Source organism: Ips typographus, linkage group LG12 (genome assembly GCF_016097725.1).
Source record: "Ips typographus isolate SLU linkage group LG12, UJ_Ityp_2.0, whole genome shotgun sequence".
Classification (NCBI taxonomy): Eukaryota; Metazoa; Arthropoda; class Insecta; order Coleoptera; family Curculionidae; genus Ips; species Ips typographus.
The window spans coordinates 447,803-469,642 of record NC_138433.1 but is presented as its reverse complement, the minus strand read 5'-3'; the positions used below and the strand labels follow the sequence as shown (position 1 = coordinate 469,642).

Here is a 21,840-nt window from a genome sequence, read left to right as displayed (position 1 = left end):
CTCACTCAGTTTTTTGAATTTTTACTCAACTTCCCCTTTCACACTCAGGTTATCAGTCCCTTTCTAGGCCCGCTCACAACCTCGTTGTCAATTCCTTGACATTGACAGTTTTTAATCTTGACAGCGCTTTTGTGTCTTCAAGACCCGTTCGAGCAATGTCGCAACGTTGCGTCAGCTGTCAGTGATGCGGGTGTTGGAACAGTTTACGGCACTCTGTCAAATTGGGTAAAACCGTGTACAAGTTTGCATGGGCCTTCTAACTGTGAAACCTCCCAAAACCACCACGTGGTTGAAGGGGACTTACTCCAAATCGTGCTGACTAAAACCTCGTTGTTTGCTCAAACCTTTGAGTGCGCTGGAGTGGTTTTGAGTTTGTGGACATTTTCTGATGATTGCCTCAAGGACTTTCTGGCTATAAAAAGTGACACTAAAATCCAACGAGGATGGTAAAAGAGTTTACGAGTGCGCCTGGTAAAGTGAACTTGTGGCACGCCAGAAAGAGCACAGCGAAACAATTGAATTTTGACGGTAACGTGACTTTGGTGGAACTGGCGAGTTGGCTGGTGACGGCCAAACTGAAACAATTGACAGTCACAGATGGTTTGGCGACATTTTGGGTTTGTAAAGGTGACAGTTGCTGGGGAGAGCAAGTGTCGGTAACGATGAAAATTTGATGAAAAAGTCGCAGGGGGAAGTCTTTTCTTATATTTTTTCGGTGCCAACTTTGCGCACTGGGCGGAATGTTACGAAAAAGGACAGGAGGGAGGACGCCCTCTAACGGAATTTTTTTGTGAGGTTAAAATAAAACCAACCCAATTTTGTTTGTAAATTTATTTAAGAGCAAGTAGGAATGTATAGATGGACGAGGCTAATATGCAAAAATGTACACTAATTACTTAACTACTTACGAAACGGCCTTTTTTTGACAGAATCACTTAAAGGAAAGCAAAAAAATAAATTAAAATGTTTTTTATTTTTTCGTTATACATAACAAATTACAGACTTATTTCAGTAAGATCGATATATATGTACAAATTTAACTGTTTTAAACTTATCTGGACTTAAATTACGTTAATCAATCAAAGTGATCCAGTTCGGGATGGAGGTTTGTCGCAAGAGCGCTGGGAATGTTTTTCGGGAGAGAAACGTTTGTGGAAGACGCGAATCTACAGTAGAAATCACGCGAGTTTGATCCAAACTGTACGTGCGCGATGTGGGAAGTTTGAGCGCAAACACCGTTGATCCAAACTGTACGTGTTGTGGTCCTAGTTGGCTGTGGTTCACTTTTTGTCATCCATAGGCGACCTGACCGTAACAATATTTGAACATTACGTGTGCAACTGGGGGGTGACAAACCTCTGTCCAGAACTGTCACTTTTACGTCAAAAATTGCGGTTGAACACATTGTCCTCTAGTGGTAGAGTTTGGCCCTGGTTGTTTCGCATATTTACACTTTTTCCTATTTTTTTTTTTTTATTTAAAAAAACAATTTCCAGCTTTGTAACTTAATACTGTTTTATATGTGTGTGTGAGTGTGTATTGGCCTGTTATTTTTTGTAAAATGTATCAAAATAGACTTTTAACCAAAAAAAAAAACCAGAGCCATTTTTTCGGGGGTTGTCAATTTGACAGACCGTCCAATCAGAAACCCCCTCCCAAATAAATTGTACAGTCAAAAAGTATTTAGGCAAACATGTATAGAATATATTATACGTACGTGTTTGTTTTGTTATATTATCATACACTATGTCCGTAACTTAGTTGAAAACTATTAATGTAATGATTTGCCTTTGTTTTTTTTATTTTTGCCTACGTCACCCGCTTAAAGCGTTACGTCACCAAACGTCTACAACAAGAAAATAACCTAAACAGCAAATATCGATCAACAATCAAAAGGAATCACAATATTTTCTCGTGCACTTTTCCCATTTCTGCGGCCCGATTCGCGTCGCTCGTAACCTCAAATTCGCGCGAGCGCTGTCATTTTTTTTGACTCAATCGAAGCCCTCTCAGTGGATGGCGACGGGGCTCTGTTGCATACCGACCCCGACCATGGGGCTGTTATCGTCCCCCTCGCCCCCGCGCCTCTGTTGCACCACCTGAGTGCCGTTCGAATAAGTCGGCTTCGGCACGGACAACGGGTGGACGTAGGGCAGGGAGGGGCCGTGGTTCGTTGGCGCCGGCGCCATCTGGTGGTACCGTGGCGGCACCTGTTGCACCCCGCCTCGATGGGGATGCGACCGGCTCGAGGACGACGACGGCGACGAATCGCATTCCATGGCCGCGTACGACTGCTGCGATTGATAAGGGTGACCCGAAAACAGCTCTCGTGATCGACTGACTAAGTTTAACCCTGGAAAATTGACAGTTGACGTATTGCGCACGGTCGAAACCAGCTATAATGGCGATTACGTCATCCCCGAGAGCTTTTATAGGGAAGAAACTTTGACGCCCTCTAGTGGCCAAACGGTGTAATCAATCAACTCAAGTGGGGACATTTTTGGAAAGCTTCAAGTCTGCTCTATCTTTTGTGTTCTATAACATTTTGACGTATCTTGTCAAGTAAGGGAGTAAATTAGGTTGAAAGCAGCGGGTGTCTAAAAATTAGCGATTTTATGGTGAAGCAACTTTGACGCCCTCTAGCGGCCAAACGGTGTAATCAATCAACTCGTGTGAGGATATTTTTGGAAAGCTTGAAATCTGCACTATCTTTTGTTTTCTATGACATTTTGACGTAACCTGTCAAATAAGGGAGTAATTTAAGGTCAAAGCAGCGGGTGTCACAAAATATGTGATTTTAAGAAACTTTGACGCCCTCTAGCGGCCAAACGGTGCAATCAATCAACTCGTGTGGGGATATTTTGGAAAGCTTGAAATCTGCTCTATCTTTTGTTTTCTATGACATTTTGACGTAACCTGTCAAATAAGGGAGTAATTTAAGGTCAAAGCAGCGGGTGTCACAAAATATGTGATTTTAAGAAAATTTGACGCCCTCTAGCGGCCAAACGGTGTAATCAATCAACTCGTGTGAGGATATTTTTGGAAAGCTTGAAATCTGCACTATCTTTTGTTTTCTATGACATTTTGACGTAACTTGTCAAATAAGGGAGTAATTTAAGGTTAAAGCAACGGGTGTCTAAAATTGTGCGATTTTATGGTACAGCAACTTTGACACCCTCTAGCGGCCAAACGGTGTAATCAATCAACTCGTGTGGGGACATTTTTGGAAAGCTTGAAATCTGCTCTATCTTTTGTTTTCTATGACATTTGACGTAACCTGTCAAATAAGGGAGTAATTTAAGGTCAAAGCAGCGGGTGTCACAAAATATGTGATTTTAAGAAACTTTGACGCCCTCTAGCGGCCAAACGGGGTAATCAATCAACTCGTGTGAGGATATTTTTGGAAAGCTTGAAGTCTGCTCTATCTTTTGTTTTCTATGACATTTTGACGTAACTTGTCAAATAAGGGAGTAATTTAAGGTTAAAGCAACGGGTGTCACAAAATATGTGATTTTAAGAAACTTTGACGCCCTCTAGCGGCCAAACGGGGTAATCAATCAACTCGTGTGGGGATATTTTTGGAAAGCTTGAAATCTGCTCTATCTTTTGTTTTCTATGACATTTTGACGTAACCTGTCAAATAAGGGAGTAATTTAAGGTCAAAGCAGCGGGTGTCACAAAATATGTGATTTTAAGAAACTTTGACGCCCTCTAGCGGCCAAACGGGGTAATCAATCAACTCGTGTGAGGATATTTTGGAAAGCTTGAAGTCTGCTCTATCTTTTGTTTTCTATGACATTTTGACGTAACTTGTCAAATAAGGGAGTAATTTAAGGTCAAAGCAACGGGTGTCACAAAATATGTGATTTTAAGAAACTTTGACGCCCTCTAGCGGCCAAACGGGGTAATCAATCAACTCGTGTGGGGATATTTTTGGAAAGCTTGAAATCTGCTCTATCTTTTGTTTTCTATGACATTTTGACGTAACCTGTCAAATAAGGGAGTAATTTAAGGTCAAAGCAGCGGGTGTCACAAAATATGTGATTTTAAGAAACTTTGACGCCCTCTAGCGGCCAAACGGGGTAATCAATCAACTCGTGTGGGGATATTTTGGAAAGTTTGAAGTCTGCTCTATCTTTTGTTTTCTATGACATTTTGACGTAACTTGTCAAATAAGGGAGTAATTTAAGGTTAAAGCAACGGGTGTCACAAAATATGTGATTTTAAGAAACTTTGACGCCCTCTAGCGGCCAAACGGGGTAATCAATCAACTCGTGTGGGGATATTTTTGGAAAGCTTGAAATCTGCTCTATTTTTGTTTTCTATGACATTTTGACGTAACCTGTCAAATAAGGGAGTAATTTAAGGTCAAAGCAGCGGGTGTCACAAAATATGTGATTTTAAGAAACTTTGACGCCCTCTAGCGGCCAAACGGGGTAATCAATCAACTCGTGTGGGGATATTTTTGGAAAGCTTGAAGTCTGCTCTATTTTGTTTTCTATGACATTTTGACGTAACTTGTCAAATAAGGGAGTAATTTAAGGTCAAAGCAACGGGTGTCACAAAATATGTGATTTTAAGAAACTTTGACGCCCTCTAGCGGCCAAACGGTGTAATCAATCAACTCATGGGGGGATATTTTTGGAAAGCTTGAAGTCTGCACTATCTTTTGTTTTCTATGACATTTCGACGTATCTTGTCAAGTAAGGGAGTAAATTAGGTTGAAAGCAGCGGGTGTCTAAAAATTAGTGATTTTATTGTGAACCAACTTTGACATCCTCTAGCGGCCAAACGGTGCAATCAATCAACTCGTGTGGGGACATTTTTGGAAAGCTTGAAATCTGCTCAATCTTTTGTTTTCTATGACATTTTGACGTAACTTGTCAAATAAGGGAGTAATTTAAGGTCAAAGCAGCGGGTGTCACAAAATATGCGATTTTAAGAAACTTTGACGCCCTCTAGCGGCCAAACGGTGTAATCAATCAACTCGTGTGGGGATTTTTTTGGAAAGCACCATCTTTTGTTTCAAAAACATTAACTAATGACGTAATCGCCAAAATAGCAGTAAAATGTGTAATCTATGCAGTGTCACTAAAAAATACTCTCTAACCAGCAAAAGTCTACAAGGTGTCAAAAAACAACCAGAAAGTTCTACCAATCTACCAAATATACAGGATGTTTCTCAAGTTACTCGAAAAAATTTAAAACAACCCTGTAGTAGCAAAATTACTAATAACATCAGTGAAACACCCTGTACAACTCAAGAGAAGCGTAAAAAAAAAGAGAAGTCCACATCAAGGTGCATGGCGGTTACGTCATCTACTCTGATTTTGTTTCAGACAAATTTTGCAATGTTGCCAAACTGACTATTTTCTTCAATTTAGTATCAAATATATGGCAATCTGATGACGTAACCGCCAACTAACGCGGTTCGAACTATAGCATGACCAAGTACCTGTATTAAATTAGAGTGGTTAGTTACAACCATATCACTATGTTAGTCATTGATTGGGATTAGACCCTGTAAATAATGATTTTTTTTGTATTTTTCCTGAAAAATTAATAAACAATTCGACTTACCGTGCTGACTATTAGCTATATCGAGGGCGGCCACGGCCGGACTGCTGCTGGCGCTGTGATTGGCCGCCGACGAAAATCCGGCAGTGTTCGTGCTCTCGTCGGAAGTGCGCTTGAAAAAGCCGTGCTGCAGCGCGTAGTAGGCGGTGATTCTAGTTTTCGGGTCGTAATCTAGCATGCGCGAGATTAGGTCCTGCAAAACCACCACCAGTTGAGTATATGTCATTCAGTCGTTGCTTAGGTTACCTTAAATTTCAAATAGTCCGATTGGGAGTGTCCCGGTTCCCCGGCTCTCCTACTACCAGGACCGCCATTGTCCACCCCCAAAATGTCTTGCAACCGCCTCGATCCGGGCGGCTTGTACTTTTTACCGTCCTTGTTCTTTTTCAGGACGTATCTGCGCGCGTTTTAAAGTGAACACCAACCTGACCTAACCTAACCTATTTACTTACCGACGGTCTCCGGAACTTTTTCAAAAACTTCCTGGTTCTCTGGACGCGGCGTCTCAGTATGTGCCTTGGGAGGCAATGCCCCAACACTTCCACGATCTTGTTCATCTGGTCCAGTTCGTTCGAACCGCTGAACAGCGGTTCGCCCGTGTTGCATTTCCACTAAAATACAACCCAACGACCACATGTCGATCGCCAGATCGTAGGGAATCCCCATCAAAACCTCCGGAGAACGGTAGAACCTCGACGGAATGTACTGGTATATATAGGAAGAAATAAATCGCGCTAATCAGGCAAAATACGCTTTACTGCCGGAAAATTAAAGGAAAACTAAAATGTTTTGACACAAGACGCCAAAAACAAACTGTCACTTCAATCAAAATGTCTGGAAATAGTCAAAAACCTGGTCCCGGCAACCAGTTATAACATCAAGTGTACGGGGGCCAGTTGCATACCACCAGAATTGATATATATAAGGAAAATTACAAAGTAAATTTGCTATAGGAAAACTCAAAGAGTAAATTGCGCGTGACGTCACAAGTGAAAATTTTCAACTTGACACACTTACCCGTTGTCCCAATTGACAGGAACTGCCAAAATCGACGATTTTGATGGCCGACCGTTTCGGATTGCACAACAAAATGTTCTCGGGCTTCAGATCGCAATGGATTATGCTCAGTTCGGGCGTGGAGAGGAACAGCAGCGCCGTGCACAGCTGTTGGGCGAATTTTCGCGTCAAATTCAGCGACACGCCCCTAAAATTGGTGTTGCGCAACAGATCGTACAGGTTGTAGGACAACAGTTCGAACACGAGGCACAAATGATTCCGCCACATGAAATGTCTTTTTAATTTCACTGGAAAAACCAATAACAAACTGTACAGGGTGTTGGCGCTGACGGGGTGGCACACCCACCTATATAATACTTGTTTTCCGTGTCAGCCTTATTCATCATCTCCAGGAGTTTGACCTCGATCTGGGCTTGATTGAGGAAGGGTTTCTTATTTTTAATGATTTTGATGGCGACCGTGGTCTGTTCCACGTGATCGTAGGCCTTCACCACTTGTCCGAACGATCCCTTGCCAATCAGGGAATCGATTTCGTACCTGATCGAAACCATTTTGTGTTTTAAAGCGAAAATAACTCTTATCACAAAAGTGAGATTGAAATTATTGTTTTTCCTATTTCAGTGAGTGTTAAAAACTTCCTCTCTCTCTCTAGAGCATTGAGGAGTACAAAAATTGAAAAGAAACAGCGAGTCTAGAGGGAATTGTCAACTTACCTGTCAAGGAACTTTTCACCAGGTTTAATGATATAGTCGTGGTTGTCATCGTCGTAGCCGTCGTTATAGATTTTCCTCTCCTTCTTGTGCGAACTGTCTTCGCCTTGTATTTGAGCTGCCCGTCGTTTCTTCTTGGCGTAGTAAACCTAAGCGAGTAAAAAATTAATTAAAACCACCGAGAAATTGATATATTATTGAATCACCCTGTAACAGTCAAAATAATGTAAATAAAACGGTTTTTAGTGGACTAGTTTCAGAAGTAAAAAATTGCTTGATTTAAATTCACTACTAAGTGTCTTAAGGCTTTCCAGAATTGTTTTAAGTTGCCAGAGGCCTCTACGACCATTTTGAAAGTTCCAGAGGCTTCTAGATGTTACTGAGACCCTTCTAAAAAGTGCCAAACTCCTCTAGAAGTGACTCAAACCTTCCTATTGTTTGCCAGAAGCCTCTAAGACCATTTTGAATTTGTCAGAGGCCACTGGGACCATTTTGAAAGTGCCAGAAACATCTAAATGTTACTGAGAACTTTCTTAAAAATACCAGAAGGTTCTGAAAAAGGTTAAAGTGTCTTAAGCTTTCTCATAACTGTTTTAAGTTGCCAGAGGCCTCTAGGACCATTTTGAATATGCCAGAGACATCTAAATGTTACTGAGAACTTTCTTAAAAATGCCAGAAGGTTCTGAAAAAGGTTAAAGTGTCTTAAGCTTTCTCATAGCTGTTTTAAGTTGCCAGAGGCCTCTACGACCATTTTGAAAGTGCCAGAGGCCTCTAGGGCCATTTTGAAAGTGCCAGAGACATCTAAATACTACTGAGAACTTTCTTAAAAATACCAGAAGGTTCTGAAAAAGGTTAAAGTGTCTTAAGCTTTCTCATAACTGTTTTAAGTTGCCAGAGGCCTCTAGGACCATTTTGAATATGCCAGAGACATCTAAATGTTACTGAGAACTTTCTTAAAAATGCCAGAAGGTTCTGAAAAAGGTTAAAGTGTCTTAAGCTTTCTCATAGCTGTTTTAAGTTGCCAGAGGCCTCTACGACCATTTTGAAAGTGCCAGAGGCCTCTAGGGCCATTTTGAAAGTGCCAGAGACATCTAAATACTACTGAGAACTTTCTTAAAAATGCCAGAAGGTTCTGAAAAAGGTTAAAGTGTCTTAAGCTTTCCCATAACTGTTTTAAGTTGCCAGAGGCCTCTACGACCATTTTGAAAGTTCCAGAGGCTTCTAGATGTTACTGAGACCCTTCTAAAAAGTGCCAGACTCCTCTAGAAGTGACTCAAACCTTCCTATTGTTTGCCAGAAGCCTCTAAGACCATTTTGAATTTGCCAGAGGCCTCTACGACCATTTTGAATTTGCCAGAGACATCTAAATGTTACTGAGAACTTTCTTAAAAATACCAGAAGGTTCTGAAAAAGATTAAAGTGTCTTAAGCTTTCCCATAACTGTTTTAAGTTGCCAGAGACCTCTACGACCATTTTGAAAGTGCCAGAGGCCTCTAGGACCATTTTGAAAGTGCCAGAGACATCTAAATACTACTGAGAACTTTCTTAAAAATGCCAGAAGGTTCTGAAAAAGGTTAAAGTGTCTTAAGCTTTCCCATAACTGTTTTAAGTTGCCAGAGGCCTCTACGACCATTTTGAAAGTTCCAGAGGCTTCTAGATGTTACTGAGACCCTTCTAAAAAGTGCCAGACTCCTCTAGAAGTGACTCAAACCTTCCTATTGTTTGCCAGAAGCCTCTAAGACCATTTTGATTTCGCCAGAGGCCTCTACGACCATTTTGAATTTGCCAGAGCATCTAAATGTTACTGAGAAACTTTCTTAAAATACCAGAAATGTTCTGGAAAATGGTTAAAGTGTCTTAAGCTTTCCCACGACTGTTTTAAGGTGCCAGAGGCCTCTACGACCATTTTGAAAGTGCCAGAACGCTTCTAGGACCATTTTGAAAGTGCCAGATGCCTCTGGACCATTTTTGAAAGTTGCCAGAAGCCTCTAGGACCATTTTGAAAGTGCCAGAGGCCTCTAGGACCATTTTGAAAGTGCCAGAGGCCTCTAGCACCATTTTGAAAGTGCCAGAGGCCTCTGGGACCATTTTGAAAGTGCCAGAGGCTCTAGGACCAGTTGGAATTTCCCAGAAACATCTAAATGTACTGAAAACCTTCTGACAATGCTGGAAGCCTCTATAAGTGTCTTAAACCTTCCCAGAACTGTTTTAAGTTGCCAGATGCCTCTAGAACCATTTTGAAACTTCCATACACTTTCAAATGCTACTGAGACCCATCGAAAAAGTGCCAGACTCCTCTAGAAGTGTTCTACAACTTCCTCGAGTGGCTCTAATTTTGCCAGAGGCCTCTAGAGCCATTTAAAAAGTGCCAGAGCCCTCTAGGTACCACTGCAAACCTTCTAGAAATTGCCAGAGGCCTCTACAAGTGTTCTAAACCTTGTAAAAACCCCCTGCCTGAGTTATTAAATTATAATTAGTTTGACAATCATGTGATTGTCAGACGTCAAAAGTCACTGAACAGGCTATATCACGTGACGAGTGAAACTTCGACTGTCAACGGTCATTTGGAAAAATAATTAGCAATTTGTATGTAAATTGGAGGCCGCCGTCTGGTGCACTTAACAATTCATCTACATTTAGCATAATATTCGAGACAAAAGGCAATTAGGGGGCGAAAAAAAACCGGCAAAGTTTTCCCAAGCAATATGGCGTGGTCACGATTCCTCGATGTGTTGAGTTGTCGTCCACTTTTCGGTCGCCCCATAACTTTTCCAAGAGACGCGGATCGCGTCTAGCATACGAAATAGGGAATATTTTATTAAAACCGACTTGGCGATACATTTCCGAACCGCCCCCCCAAGCAAAAGCCTTGACTGTTCATTATCAATTCAAGCCCCAAACGTCTGCAAAGTGTACAATTTTGTAGAGTGTCTACACTAAAGTCTTACCTCGTTGATGTGCTTGTAAGTTCTTGATAAGGTCGACGCTGAGCTTCCTCAAAGGGGCCGAGGAGGGATCGCGGAATGTAAGCGGTATTCGAGCCTGCATCGCTTGGATGTCGGTGGAGGAGGGGGCGGCGCTGCTCGCCAACGAGCCCGACATGCCCCCGCAAAGGGGCTCGTCCGTGACCAGTCTGCCATAGAGGGGCACGTGACGTCTCTGGGTGTTGATTCGACGAATCCCGGTCGATACCGGGTACTGAAAACCAACAATTTTGTTCATATTTCACTAAAATAACCCAAAACATTAATAATTTCCACCATGTTGTTTGCTAGCGTTTTGACAGAAACCCTCCAACTGACAAGTGACGGGACAGCCGTTGTCAATCAAACGCACACATCAACTCCCGCCTACTCGAAAAGGCATTATGACGTCACGTGAGTGCCTGTTTATTTACTTTTTTTTTAATTTTTTTGGTTCCCCTTTAACAGCGTTCAGACATCATAAATTTCAAACAGTTATCGTTGCAATCGTCGCAAAGAAAGCGGTGATTTACTTCCTCTCGCCTGTCACTTGCATCGTACGTTTATTACGGTAAAAGTGCTACCTCCGAACGAGATTTAGGCGGGTTTTGCCCAAGGAAAAACGTCCCAATTTAACGGATTTAGGCTAATGAACGAGCCGGTAGCAGTTTCCTACCTGTAATTATAATAAAACCGAAATGCCTGGAAAACCAGACTCCCAGAGATAACGAATTTAGGTCATGTCTAGCTATCTCCCCGTCCAAAGTTTACAGTCCTATACATAGATATAGGCGGCACCATTGAGAGGTTTATGGGTTATTAATATTAGAGTGGCGAAATTGATATTCGGTAATCGTGTCACGACTAGAGCAAACTGTTTAAGTTCTGAATTTTCCACATTTCCGTTAATTTTAGAAATCGGGGTTAGGCTGGAGCGTCTTAAGCAAATCGCCAGTCTATTTGGGGAAAAGAGGCCAAATTAAGTATCAGTGAAACTAGGTAGGCACTCAGGTGACGTCACATCAAAGAGCCAACTTTCTTAGTGTTTGTTTACATTGTTTGCAGGGCCACCTACTCTAATAGATAATGACTGGTTGCTAAGTAAACAATCAAAGTATGTGACCACAGAAGAACCCCCAGTCAACTGCGCCACAAAATCAATTTCAATCTAGGAAGCAGACTAAAAAAAAAAAACGATAAATAAGCTCGCGATGGGAAATTCCCACAGTTTCCGAGGAAATCTACTTCAAGACTAGCCAATATTCATTTTCGAGTCATTTGGCGCGCTAACCCTCGCTAATCCCGATATCTCGACCGTGCTTAGCAACAAGAGGGCCCCCCGCAACAGTTGGCCTCTATGTTTGGGGTGGCAACACGCGGCCCCAAAAACTATACAAAGCAAAATCACGGTACAGGGTGGACCAACTAAAATGGGTCCACTTTACCGTGCAGCCACTCCGCTTAAATGACAGCTGTCACCTTGTGATTTACCCTCAGAGTGTAGAAACATTTTGGTACCAAAACGGTTAACACCGGTACAGTTACCAGTTAACGTACCATGAACTCAACAAACACTAGGGTACTTACTGATCATGCCCATTTCACAGTTAATACAGTGTTTACAAAACTATTTAATTTTTAGTGTGGACACGTTGTGGTTTGAGGAAAATTACTAAACTAAACCGTGTTTATTAAGGTTATTTGGCAACGTGCAATGAACAAAGCCAAACACTTCCATGTTCATTGTGGTGGGGCAAGGAAACCAGTCCAGTTGATTGAACCCAATCTTGGCTAGCTACTTTTTAAAAGGGAAACCCTGATTCATTAAAACAAAAGAAATGTCCTCCGGCTGCCATTTGGTCGCACCGCCTACTGACAAGACAATTAGCCGATTATGCAACCAGATATCACCCTTGAGACTAAGTAAATATAAATAAGATTTTATTTTTGCTCCTTTACTTTGGCACGGTGACAAATCTATTCCAGTAAGTATCAGTTTTCTGCACGCTTCCTTATATTAATAGGGATTTCCCCCTTTGGGGCACACGTGTGCCCTCCAAAACTTTCCAATATCTAAACCACCCCCCCTAGAAAATAGCCAACTATTTATGCAATGACCCTGGTTTTTATTCTTGACAAGCCTTGATCAAAATTGTTGTTGCTAAGGTAAACGTAGTCAAAATAGTTTTTGACAGTTAGGGGTAAACTATCTCACAAACATGTGAAACACAAAGAGAACAGCTTTATTAACTTGTTTTCGCATCAGCATTGCACGGAAAAACGCATTTTGAGATGGTCTCCTTTCGCGTAAAAACGAGTTTCCGCGTTCTTGGCCTTATTGTCCATTAGCCAACCGGGACAGTGTTGTCACGTTTGCCGGCGTTAATAATTAAATTTGATGACAGTGTAAGGATTGTTATTAAGCAACTCATTTAAAACCTTGAAAATGTACTAAAAACATGTCAAAAATGACACTTCAAACTGTTTGTTTACAGGGTTTAATTAAAAAAAATCAGGTCAGGTGGTACTACCTGTAGAAAAAATAGCTAGTCATGTGACTGGAAAAAAAAACAGCTAGCGCCCACCCTGGGGTCCAAAAAGTACAACTCTGTGTGTGTGTGTAGATGGGTTTGTTTTGACATTTGTAGTATAGATACTACTGGTACTCACGTTTTGGCTTTTTTTAGATCCATGAGCATGTTACGTGGTCGTGCTGTGTGCCACGCCATCGATGGGGGTGAAACCATAAAAAAGACACCGCCTCGAGCAGGCGACGTTTACCGCGCGCCATAACCCCCTTCGGGTAACAATGCCGCGTGTTAACAGGCCACTCCCTTTCCGGGGCGTTCCTGTATTGTGATCGTTAAGCACCCAAAACGCACCAACAAACAAAAACGGGTTACCTCAAGATGATAGCGTTTGCAACGGAAGCATATTCGCATTTTTTCCGGCGAACGCTGCCGCATTCGCGATGTAAACACACCGAAAACGTCAACTTACGGCCTACCGAGATCGGTTCGGCCTACCTTCCCTCTGTCCGATATCGGGCCCGTCCGGGAACCACGACGGACGTAATGCAAGGGTCAAAAACACTAGCAAAACATAACACGACCCGACTGAAAAAAGCGAATTTTCTCGTCCCAAGTTTCGCGATTTTCAGCTCGATTCGACGGCAAACACAACGAAATATCGCACGTTGCGTCAAATTGCTGAGGATTCGAGGCCACTACCAATCCGCTTGAGTCCTCTGCGCCACACCACCGACAACTGGCTTGAAAAACTCGCTTGCAACGTTCCACGAACGCACTAGTGTCGCAACTTCACTGAAAGCAACCGAATTCGACGGGTTTTCAAACACTAAACACACTAATTCGTGGGGAAAACGGACGGACAACGAACCATTCTCTGGGTGATATTCGAGCTTTTTGGAGAAATGTCGAATGCCAACTTGGGCCATCGCGCACGCTCACTTCAAAACCTGTCATCCCTACTAACGGACATTCAGGCTAGAGGGCGCCACCACCGGTATATGACACAATCGATCATATACTGCTACGGCATCCACAGTGACGTCACAGTGGGGTTTCGCTTCAATTTCAGTAACTCGTGTTTATTATTATGTATACAATCCAGCATAACAACGATATAGGCAATATTGCATCAATTCAAACTGAACCTTAAATAATAATTTAAATAGATGAATTTTGTTTATCGGCCCTATTACAAGCTTGTCTAGGTTGATGTTCATCAGTCCTACCTCGATTTGTTTGCATGGTGAACTGTCCACGCAACTTTGGAAAACTTGCTGATTGGCTGGTGTTAGTTTCATTTTGATATTTTCGACAGTTCCTGCAAAGAAAAATGTGCGTTACAATCAGTTTGAGGTTAAAACGTTCTGGACAAACCTTCCAAAATTTGCAGTTCGTAGGCGTTATGATCGTTATCTGCCAAGTTTTTAATTTGTAGCATTAGAGCGGTTAAATCGGTGATTAGATCCAGCACGCCAGGATTCTTGCATGTACCTTAATAGACAAGTCATCTGTATTAACATAACAAACTAACAAAATGCTCTAGAATGTCAGACCTTTTCCGTTGTATGTTTTGACACAATTTCGTGAGCGTCCTCTTTACATTCTCCCTTAACAGAGATGGCGTTAGCATCGCGGCTACGCTGGGATCGGGAGCGACGTCTTGACACAAGACCTGAAACGTCATTTCGTTTGTTATTTCTGAAAAATTTCCATTTTTGGGAAATTTACCGGAAAATTGCTCGATAGGGAAAACAACTGTCATTGTTATTGTTATTGTCAAACTTATCATGCATTCTAATGAGATTAAGATTTTTGAGAACTGCCATTTGCACTGTCGTAATTATTTTGAATTTTCAGATTTTCCAATTTTTTCGGGAAAATTAACGGAAACTTTTTGAAAAATGTTGTATACCTAACCTCAACACTTTTTCAAATTTCAAGGGCTACAAATTGGTATATTGAACCACCCTGTAACTGTCAAAATAACAGAGTTATGGGCTGTCACAGTAAAAACTGTCAAAATCAAACAACTCAGTTTTAACAGTAAATAACTCGCTTATTTGACGTTTTAGGTAAAAACGCTATACAGGGTGGTCAAAAGTAACTTGTTTTATTACTAGATAATCCATCAGTGTACAGGGTGTCCCAAATTTGAGCAACAAACCAAACTTATAATTTTTTATTCGATTTTTGGAATCTACGTCAAATTCTAGTCCTACTTGATGTAAAATGTTTGTGTCGATATTCAATTGTTTTGCTCTAGCAGCCTACTTTGACCGCCCTCCTTGAAACCAGAAATTCCCAATTTGAGCGAAATTTTGGTGCACTTTTCCAGAAAATCGTCCATAACTCGCTTATTTGAAACACCCTGTATAAACACACCGTATAACAAAAAGAAAGCTAATGAACGGGGGTTATCACGTGACGTTGAGCGGGCCTAGCTAAGTTGCCCCTTTTAGCCGCTAGAGGAACGTCAAAGTTGAACTCTCGTTTTTTGCAGTTTTTGCTCAATATCTCGGAAACGTTTCAGGTTAGAGGTCTGAAACTTTTTACCACAAATGCATCTCGATGGGATGCAAACTTTACCTTCTACACACTTTTTTGATACCATGCATCGTTTGACCTTGAAAAAATTCAAAAGTAGAATTGTCAAGAATTTCAAGGGTGATACCTTCTGATTTTTTTCAGAAAATTTTTTATTTTCAAAATTAACCTCAACTGCTTAAATACCTTCAGGTTAATAGTACAAAAGTGACGTAAAGTGTCATTTGTCAAAATGTCATTTTGCAAGGGTGCCACGCCCTAAAGTGTCAAAATTGACATAATTTCAAGGTCATCGCCGAAACGGTACCAGTTAGAGCAAAACGGAAGTCAGTTTTGTGTTCCTCAGGTCAAATTAGTTTAAAAAATTACTTTGATTAAGGAAAATCCCGTTAGTATAGTAGGCCCAAAAAATCCCCAATTTAGATTAAGATTCCGTGCACTTTTCCAGAAAATCCTCCATAACTCGCTTATTTGAAACATCCTGTATAAACACACCGTATACAAAAGAAAGCTAATGAACGGGGCTACACGTGACGTAGAGCGGGCACGACTAGGTTGTCCCTTTAGCCGCTAGAGGGGCGTCAAATTGACTCTCGTTTTTGCTCAATATCTCAGGAACGTTTCAGGTTAGAGGTCTGAAATTTTCACCACAAAACGCACCTCGATGGGATGCAACTTTTACCTTCTATACACTTTTTTGGTACCGCGCACCGTTTTACCTTGAAAATTAAAAACTAGAATTGTCCAGAAATTTTAGTAAAATTTTTTTTTACTTTTCAAAGTTAATATAGTCCAAAAATGTAAAAAACGAATTTTAGATTTTCCAATTTTTTCCCGAGAAGAAAAAATTTCCCGTCAAATTTCCGGAAATTTAGTTTCGATTCGAACCCAAACGCGTGTTACGATTCAAAAGTCACGTGACTACCATGGCGATTTTATTTAATTGTGGTCACGTGATTTTTACGATCGAACGCGTTGGGCCGAAAGAGAGCGCCTAAGGGTTAGAAAAGGACAGAAACACATTGCGTACGCTCACCCGACGTCAGCGGCTTAGAAGCGCAGTAAGCAGTCGGAGCAAACTAAATAGCACCGCTTACTTAACGCTCTAAGCGTTAAATTTGACATTTGACAGTCGTTTTGACAAGAGCTCGCAAAAGTGAGGGTTAAAACAAAGCAAAAACAAGAGGGGAAAAAATTAAATCAGTCCTCCTGTCTTGTAGACAAGGAAACACTCACCTGCATCTCGTCCAAATCAATGTGCAATAATCGGTGTTGAGTTTCTCCAAATCGACCCAAAACACCGGCGTACCGTCCTCTCGAACTCTCGGGCAAATCCTCGTTGAACGACTTGAGTTTTTCCGCTTCCGCGTTCATGCATTTCAGCGTTTTCACTCTCGCTCGTTTCGCGTTCAGAATTTTCGTCACCAAACCATTTTCTCCAACAATTTGATGGGAAAACAACCGATTTTCCCCTCGCTTATCGACGGATACAGTATGGGCCTGGATATGGTGGAGCCGGACAGCAAGGATCGTTACTGTACGTAGGGCTGTGTACAAAGGGCTTTTAATGTCCGGCGTGAGCGGCGAGGAACCGGTCAATTTGGGACGAAATTTGTTCTGGAAACTTGCGATGCTTATCGTTTCCGGTTCCTCATTTGATAGTACTTCGTAATCGGTACCGAATGAGTACCAACCCGGGACGTTCAAAGGTGATACGATAAGTGTTATTGGACGGGATCCACGGCGTCTATACTTCCAGTGTACAGACCGTCGGACGGTTTGCGTAACCGCGCCGTCACTTTAGTGCCGATAAACCAGTTGCATGGGAATTTCGGCCGGTAAATCCTTAAAACTTGCTATGTCCGTGGCTTTTCTCTGTTGTAGGGCGCGGATTTTTTTCCGGTTTCTTTTCCAGTTCGAGGCGTTCCTCGTTGAAAAAAGCCTGCGAACACCTTCTCGGTTTGCCCATCATTCTGCGGATTTTCGTCCATTCCGTGCGCGTTAATTCGCGCGTTTTTAACTCGGGAAACGACTCTTTTAAACATATTTGAAAGTCGTTTTCCCCCCGAGAATAAACATCTAAAAATTATCCCCTGTATGGTCAAGCGGGATGCCAGAAATGATAGTTGTTGTGCAAACACGAGTTAGAACAGATGGCGTTGCATTAATCCCCGATTGGGTTAAAACAAAAAACAAAACCTCGCCATTTTTAACCAATCAGATCGTTTGGGAACGCCATCTTTACTTTCTAACTGACAGAGTTGAGTACAGATGTCACTAGATGTTGCACAACAACAGTCAAATTGTAAGGAGTGTTTAATAATTGTTATTGTCGTAGTTGGCTGTGGTTTGATAAGTTCGTATATGGTTTTGAAATGACAGCTGTCATATAATATAATTGTTTGCAATTGCCATCCATAGGCGACCTGACCATAACAATTATTGAACACCCGTTATATTTCATTGGGAGTACAAAAATAAATTTTTCCGTGCGCCTCTGACCAATTCAGCAATTCAGCAGGGAAAACCTATTTTGGACGATACACGAACGATATTTTTCATTATACTTCTTTGGAAAGGAAGGCATTAGACCCAGACTTGACAGATGTCTATAAAACGTCAAAAATACTGCGCAAACTGTGACTGTCAAAATAACAGAGTTGAGGGCTGTCACAGTAAAAATTGTCAACAAAATCAAACAAGTTAATAATTCGACGTTTTACGTAAAAACGCTATACAGGGTGGTCAAAAGAGAATTTCAAGAACCACCCTATAATTGTCAAAATAATCGATCAGTATACAGGATGTCCCAAATTTGAGCAAAAAACCAAACTTATAATTTTTATTCGATTTTTGGAATCTACGTCAAATTCCAGGCCTACTCGATGTAAAATGTTTGTATCGATATTCAATTGTTTTTGCTCTAGCAGCCTACTTTGACCACCCTCCTTGAAACCAGAAATTCCCAATTTGAGCGAAATTTTGGTGCACTTTTCCAGAAAATCGTCCATAACTCGCTTATTTGAAACATCCTGTATAAAACCACCGTATAACAAAAGAAAGCTAATGAAGGAGGCTATCACGTGACGTTGAGCGTGCCCGGCTAAGTTGCCTCGTTTAGCCGGTAGAGGGCGTCAAAGTTGACTCTCGTTTTTTTGCAGTTTTTGCTCAATATCTCAGAAACATTTCAGGTTAGAGGACTGAAATTTTTACCACAAAATGCACCTCGATGGGATGCAACTTTTACCTACTATACACTTTTTTGGTATCATGCACCGTTTGACCTTGAAAAATTAAAAACTAGAATTGTCAAGAATTTTCAAGGGTGACACTTTCTGATTTTTTTCAGAAATTTTATTTTTTTTTTCAAAATTTACCTCAACTGCTCAAATACTTTCAAGTTAATAGTACAAAAGTGACGTAAAGTGTAATTTGTCAAAATGTCATTTTGCAAGGGTGCCACGCCCTAAAGTGTCAAAATTGACATAATTTCAGTCATCTCCGAAACGGTACCAGTTAGAGCAAAACGGAAGTCAGTTTTGTGTTCCCCAGGTTCAATTTAGTTAAAAAAATCACTTTGATTGAGGAAAAATCCAAAATGGTTGCCGTTAGTATAGTAGGCCCAAAAATCCCTAATTTAGATTAAATTCGGTGCACTTTTCCAGAAAATCGTCCATAATTCGCTTATTTGAAACACCCTGTATACAACCGCCGTATAACAAAAGAAAGCTAATGAACGGGGCTATCACGTGACATTGAGCGGGCACGGCTACGTTGCCCCGTTTAGCTGCTAGAGGGCGTCAAAGTTGACTCTCGTTTTTGCAGTTTTTGCTCAATATCTCAGGAACGTTTCAGGTTAGAGGACTGAAATTTTTACCACAAAATGCACCTCGAAGGGATGCAACTTTTACTTACTATACACTGTTTTGGTACCACGCACCGTTTGACCTTGAAAAATTAAAAACTAGAATTGTCAAGAAAATTCACCTTTCATCATTTCAAGGTCATCTCCAAAATGGTGCCAGTTAGAGCAAAATGGACGTCAGATTTGTGTTCCCCGGGTTCAATTTAGTTAAAAAAATCACTTTGATTGAGGAAAATCCAAATGGTCGCCGTTAGTATAGTAGGCCCAAAAAATCCCTAATTTAGATTAAAATTCAGTGCACTTTTCCAGAAAATCGTCCCTAACTCGCTTATTTGAAACACCCTGTACAAACACACCCTATAACAAAAGAAAGAAAACGAAATTTTGGTGCACTTTTCCAGAAAATCGTCTATAACTCGATTCTTTGAAACACCCGGTATAAAACCACCGTATAACAACTCTAAATGCTTGAATCGTACCAAAGTAGGCGATGCATTGTGTTGCAAATTTAACGTCACGATGACATCATTGAACAAAATAATCTTATAACCAGCTGTCAAATTACGTCATCGTGACGTAAAATTTGCCTGGCACTCTTGATGGAGCGTCAGAATGATATAATGCACAGCCTACTTTACCATTCATATTCGCGAAACGCCATATTAAACATTTTTTGTCGTTTATTTATAATTATTTCAAATACCATAAACTTTAAATCATAATTGAATGTAACTTTAAAAAAATAAAGCTAATAAATGGGGCTATCACGTGACGTTGAGCGGGCGCGGCTAAGTTGCCCCGTTTAGCCGCTAGAGGGCGTCAAAATTGACTCTCGTTTTTTGCAGTTTTTGCTCAATATCTCAGGAACGTTTCAGATTAGAGGACTGAAATTTTTACCAAAAAATGCACCTCGAAGAGATGCAACTTTTACCTACTATACACTTTTTTGGTATCATGCACCATTTGACCTTGAAAAATTAAAAACTAAAATTGTCAAGAATTTTCATCATAATGAACGGGGCTATCACGTGACGTTGAGCAGGCGCGGCAAAATTGCCCCGTTTAGCCGCCAGAGGGCGAAGTATAATGAAAAATAGGTTTAACACATTTTTACATTAACTTACTGGTCAATATTGCTGTAGAACCATTCGTAACACACCCATTTGTGGGCTTTGGGCAGTTTGAGCAAATTCCGCAAACGCATTCCAATTTTTTGACCGATTTTCCTGTCCGGCGAATTTAATCTCACCGGAGTGGTGACCGTGCTGTTTACCGCTTTTTTCCCCGACTTGCCGGGGGTTTCCGTTTTAATTTTTGGACTTCGTTTGCTGGGCGTTTGCTTCAGTTTTTTGGCACTAGGAACCCTAAAATACCTCACAATGCTGTGAAAATGCCTCAAAATACCTCTAAATTATTTATATTTCATAAAAATTACTACCTCGGGTTAGGTGATTGCTTTTCCAAATTTTGAAGTCACGTGACTTGATTATGTAATTTTAGAGCTTGCAACACTGTAAAACCCAGTCAAAAACAGTCACGCGATCTTAAAAATGTAATTTAAACTTTCGAAAATTAATAAATTAAATTTAGACAGTTGTACAAACTTAAATTGCAAAATACATGTCACGTGACTGGGATAATTAAATTGTTAAGAGCTTGCAACACTGTAAAGGGCACTTGACATTGTTAAAAACAGTCACGTGACCTTAAAAATTAAGTTTAAATGTTGAAAAATTGCTAAATTACTATAATATTGTTTCAACTCAATATAATAGATACAAGGCACTGAAAATACCACAAAACATTTTGAAATATTCAGATAATTCCTTAAATACTCTGAAAAGCCCCAAAATGCTTTGTAATAAGTGCCCCACAACACCTCGAGTGTGCACTATCATACGACTAACCTGTGATGGGGCGTATTCACAATATCATCATCATAAAACAGCCGGTTTTTTTTTCCTGATCCGGGCGGGCATCCCGCGGGCGTTCAAAACCTGGGTGGGTTGGGTGGGTGCAGGTTTCGGGGGCGGTGCAGCGCCCACCCTTTGCAAACCCAACGCCGCAGGCCCCAATCTATTCGGATCGTCATCGTCCATTTGCACGTCCTCATTCTGGTCCTCTTCGTCCGTAATTTCCTCCTTGATGTGCATCTTGTTATCTGTTGTCATTGTTTTGGCCCCCTTGAAGGATTTAAAATTTTAGGTTATAATCAGCTGTAGTGCAAGTTTGCTGGGTTAGTTAAATAATTGCTTCAAACGTTCAGGACCTTTTCAATTTCAAATGTACGTCTGTTTTGTATACAAAAATTTGAATTTGGCATCCTAAATTTTCAAATTCAAAACTGGGGTGAAGGCCCAAATGCAATTACCTCTCACAGACTGGCTAAAACTTGCACACACTTTAAACACGTGCCCCTAGACTGCTTGTTGAGTTTAGTTTTGTATTTCACCCGTTGTCGAAGTGTACAACTGCCTGGAAATACACAAACAGTGAAATTCTGGTATTTGGAAACTATTTTGTTCTGTCCGCCATATTAACGTAACAACACGGTGATGCGCATTGTTGTATGTTTGACAGTGGACATTTGACGTTTGCTGTCTTGCTTGGGGTGCGTTCAGCACTGAGTGCAA

The 21,840-nt window shown here is 41.0% G+C and overlaps 2 protein-coding genes across 2 annotated transcripts; both read right to left on the bottom strand.

Annotated features, from left to right (window-relative positions):
• Window positions 1-816: 816 nt before the first annotated feature.
• Window positions 817-10,526, bottom strand: mnb (minibrain). The gene is given in 11 exon segments (XM_081991126.1): window positions 817-2,353; window positions 5,581-5,770; window positions 5,824-5,974; window positions 6,030-6,044; window positions 6,046-6,179; window positions 6,181-6,311; window positions 6,591-6,881; window positions 6,941-7,131; window positions 7,308-7,453; window positions 10,253-10,273; window positions 10,275-10,526. Coding segments are annotated over 11 exon segments (1,866 nt in total). The 3' UTR covers window positions 817-2,009.
• Window positions 10,527-13,861: 3,335 nt separating this feature from the next.
• On the bottom strand, window positions 13,862-21,760 carry LOC145736347 (protein lin-9 homolog). Its single transcript, XM_081990724.1, is given in 16 exon segments — window positions 13,862-14,116; window positions 14,173-14,292; window positions 14,354-14,401; window positions 14,404-14,470; window positions 16,579-16,772; window positions 16,775-16,884; window positions 16,886-17,031; window positions 17,033-17,077; window positions 17,079-17,153; window positions 17,155-17,244; window positions 17,246-17,407; window positions 17,409-17,421; window positions 20,332-20,571; window positions 21,115-21,167; window positions 21,169-21,390; window positions 21,579-21,760. Coding segments are annotated over 15 exon segments (1,806 nt in total). The 5' UTR covers window positions 21,379-21,390; window positions 21,579-21,760; the 3' UTR covers window positions 13,862-13,883.
• Between the last annotated feature and the right edge of the window lie 80 nt (window positions 21,761-21,840).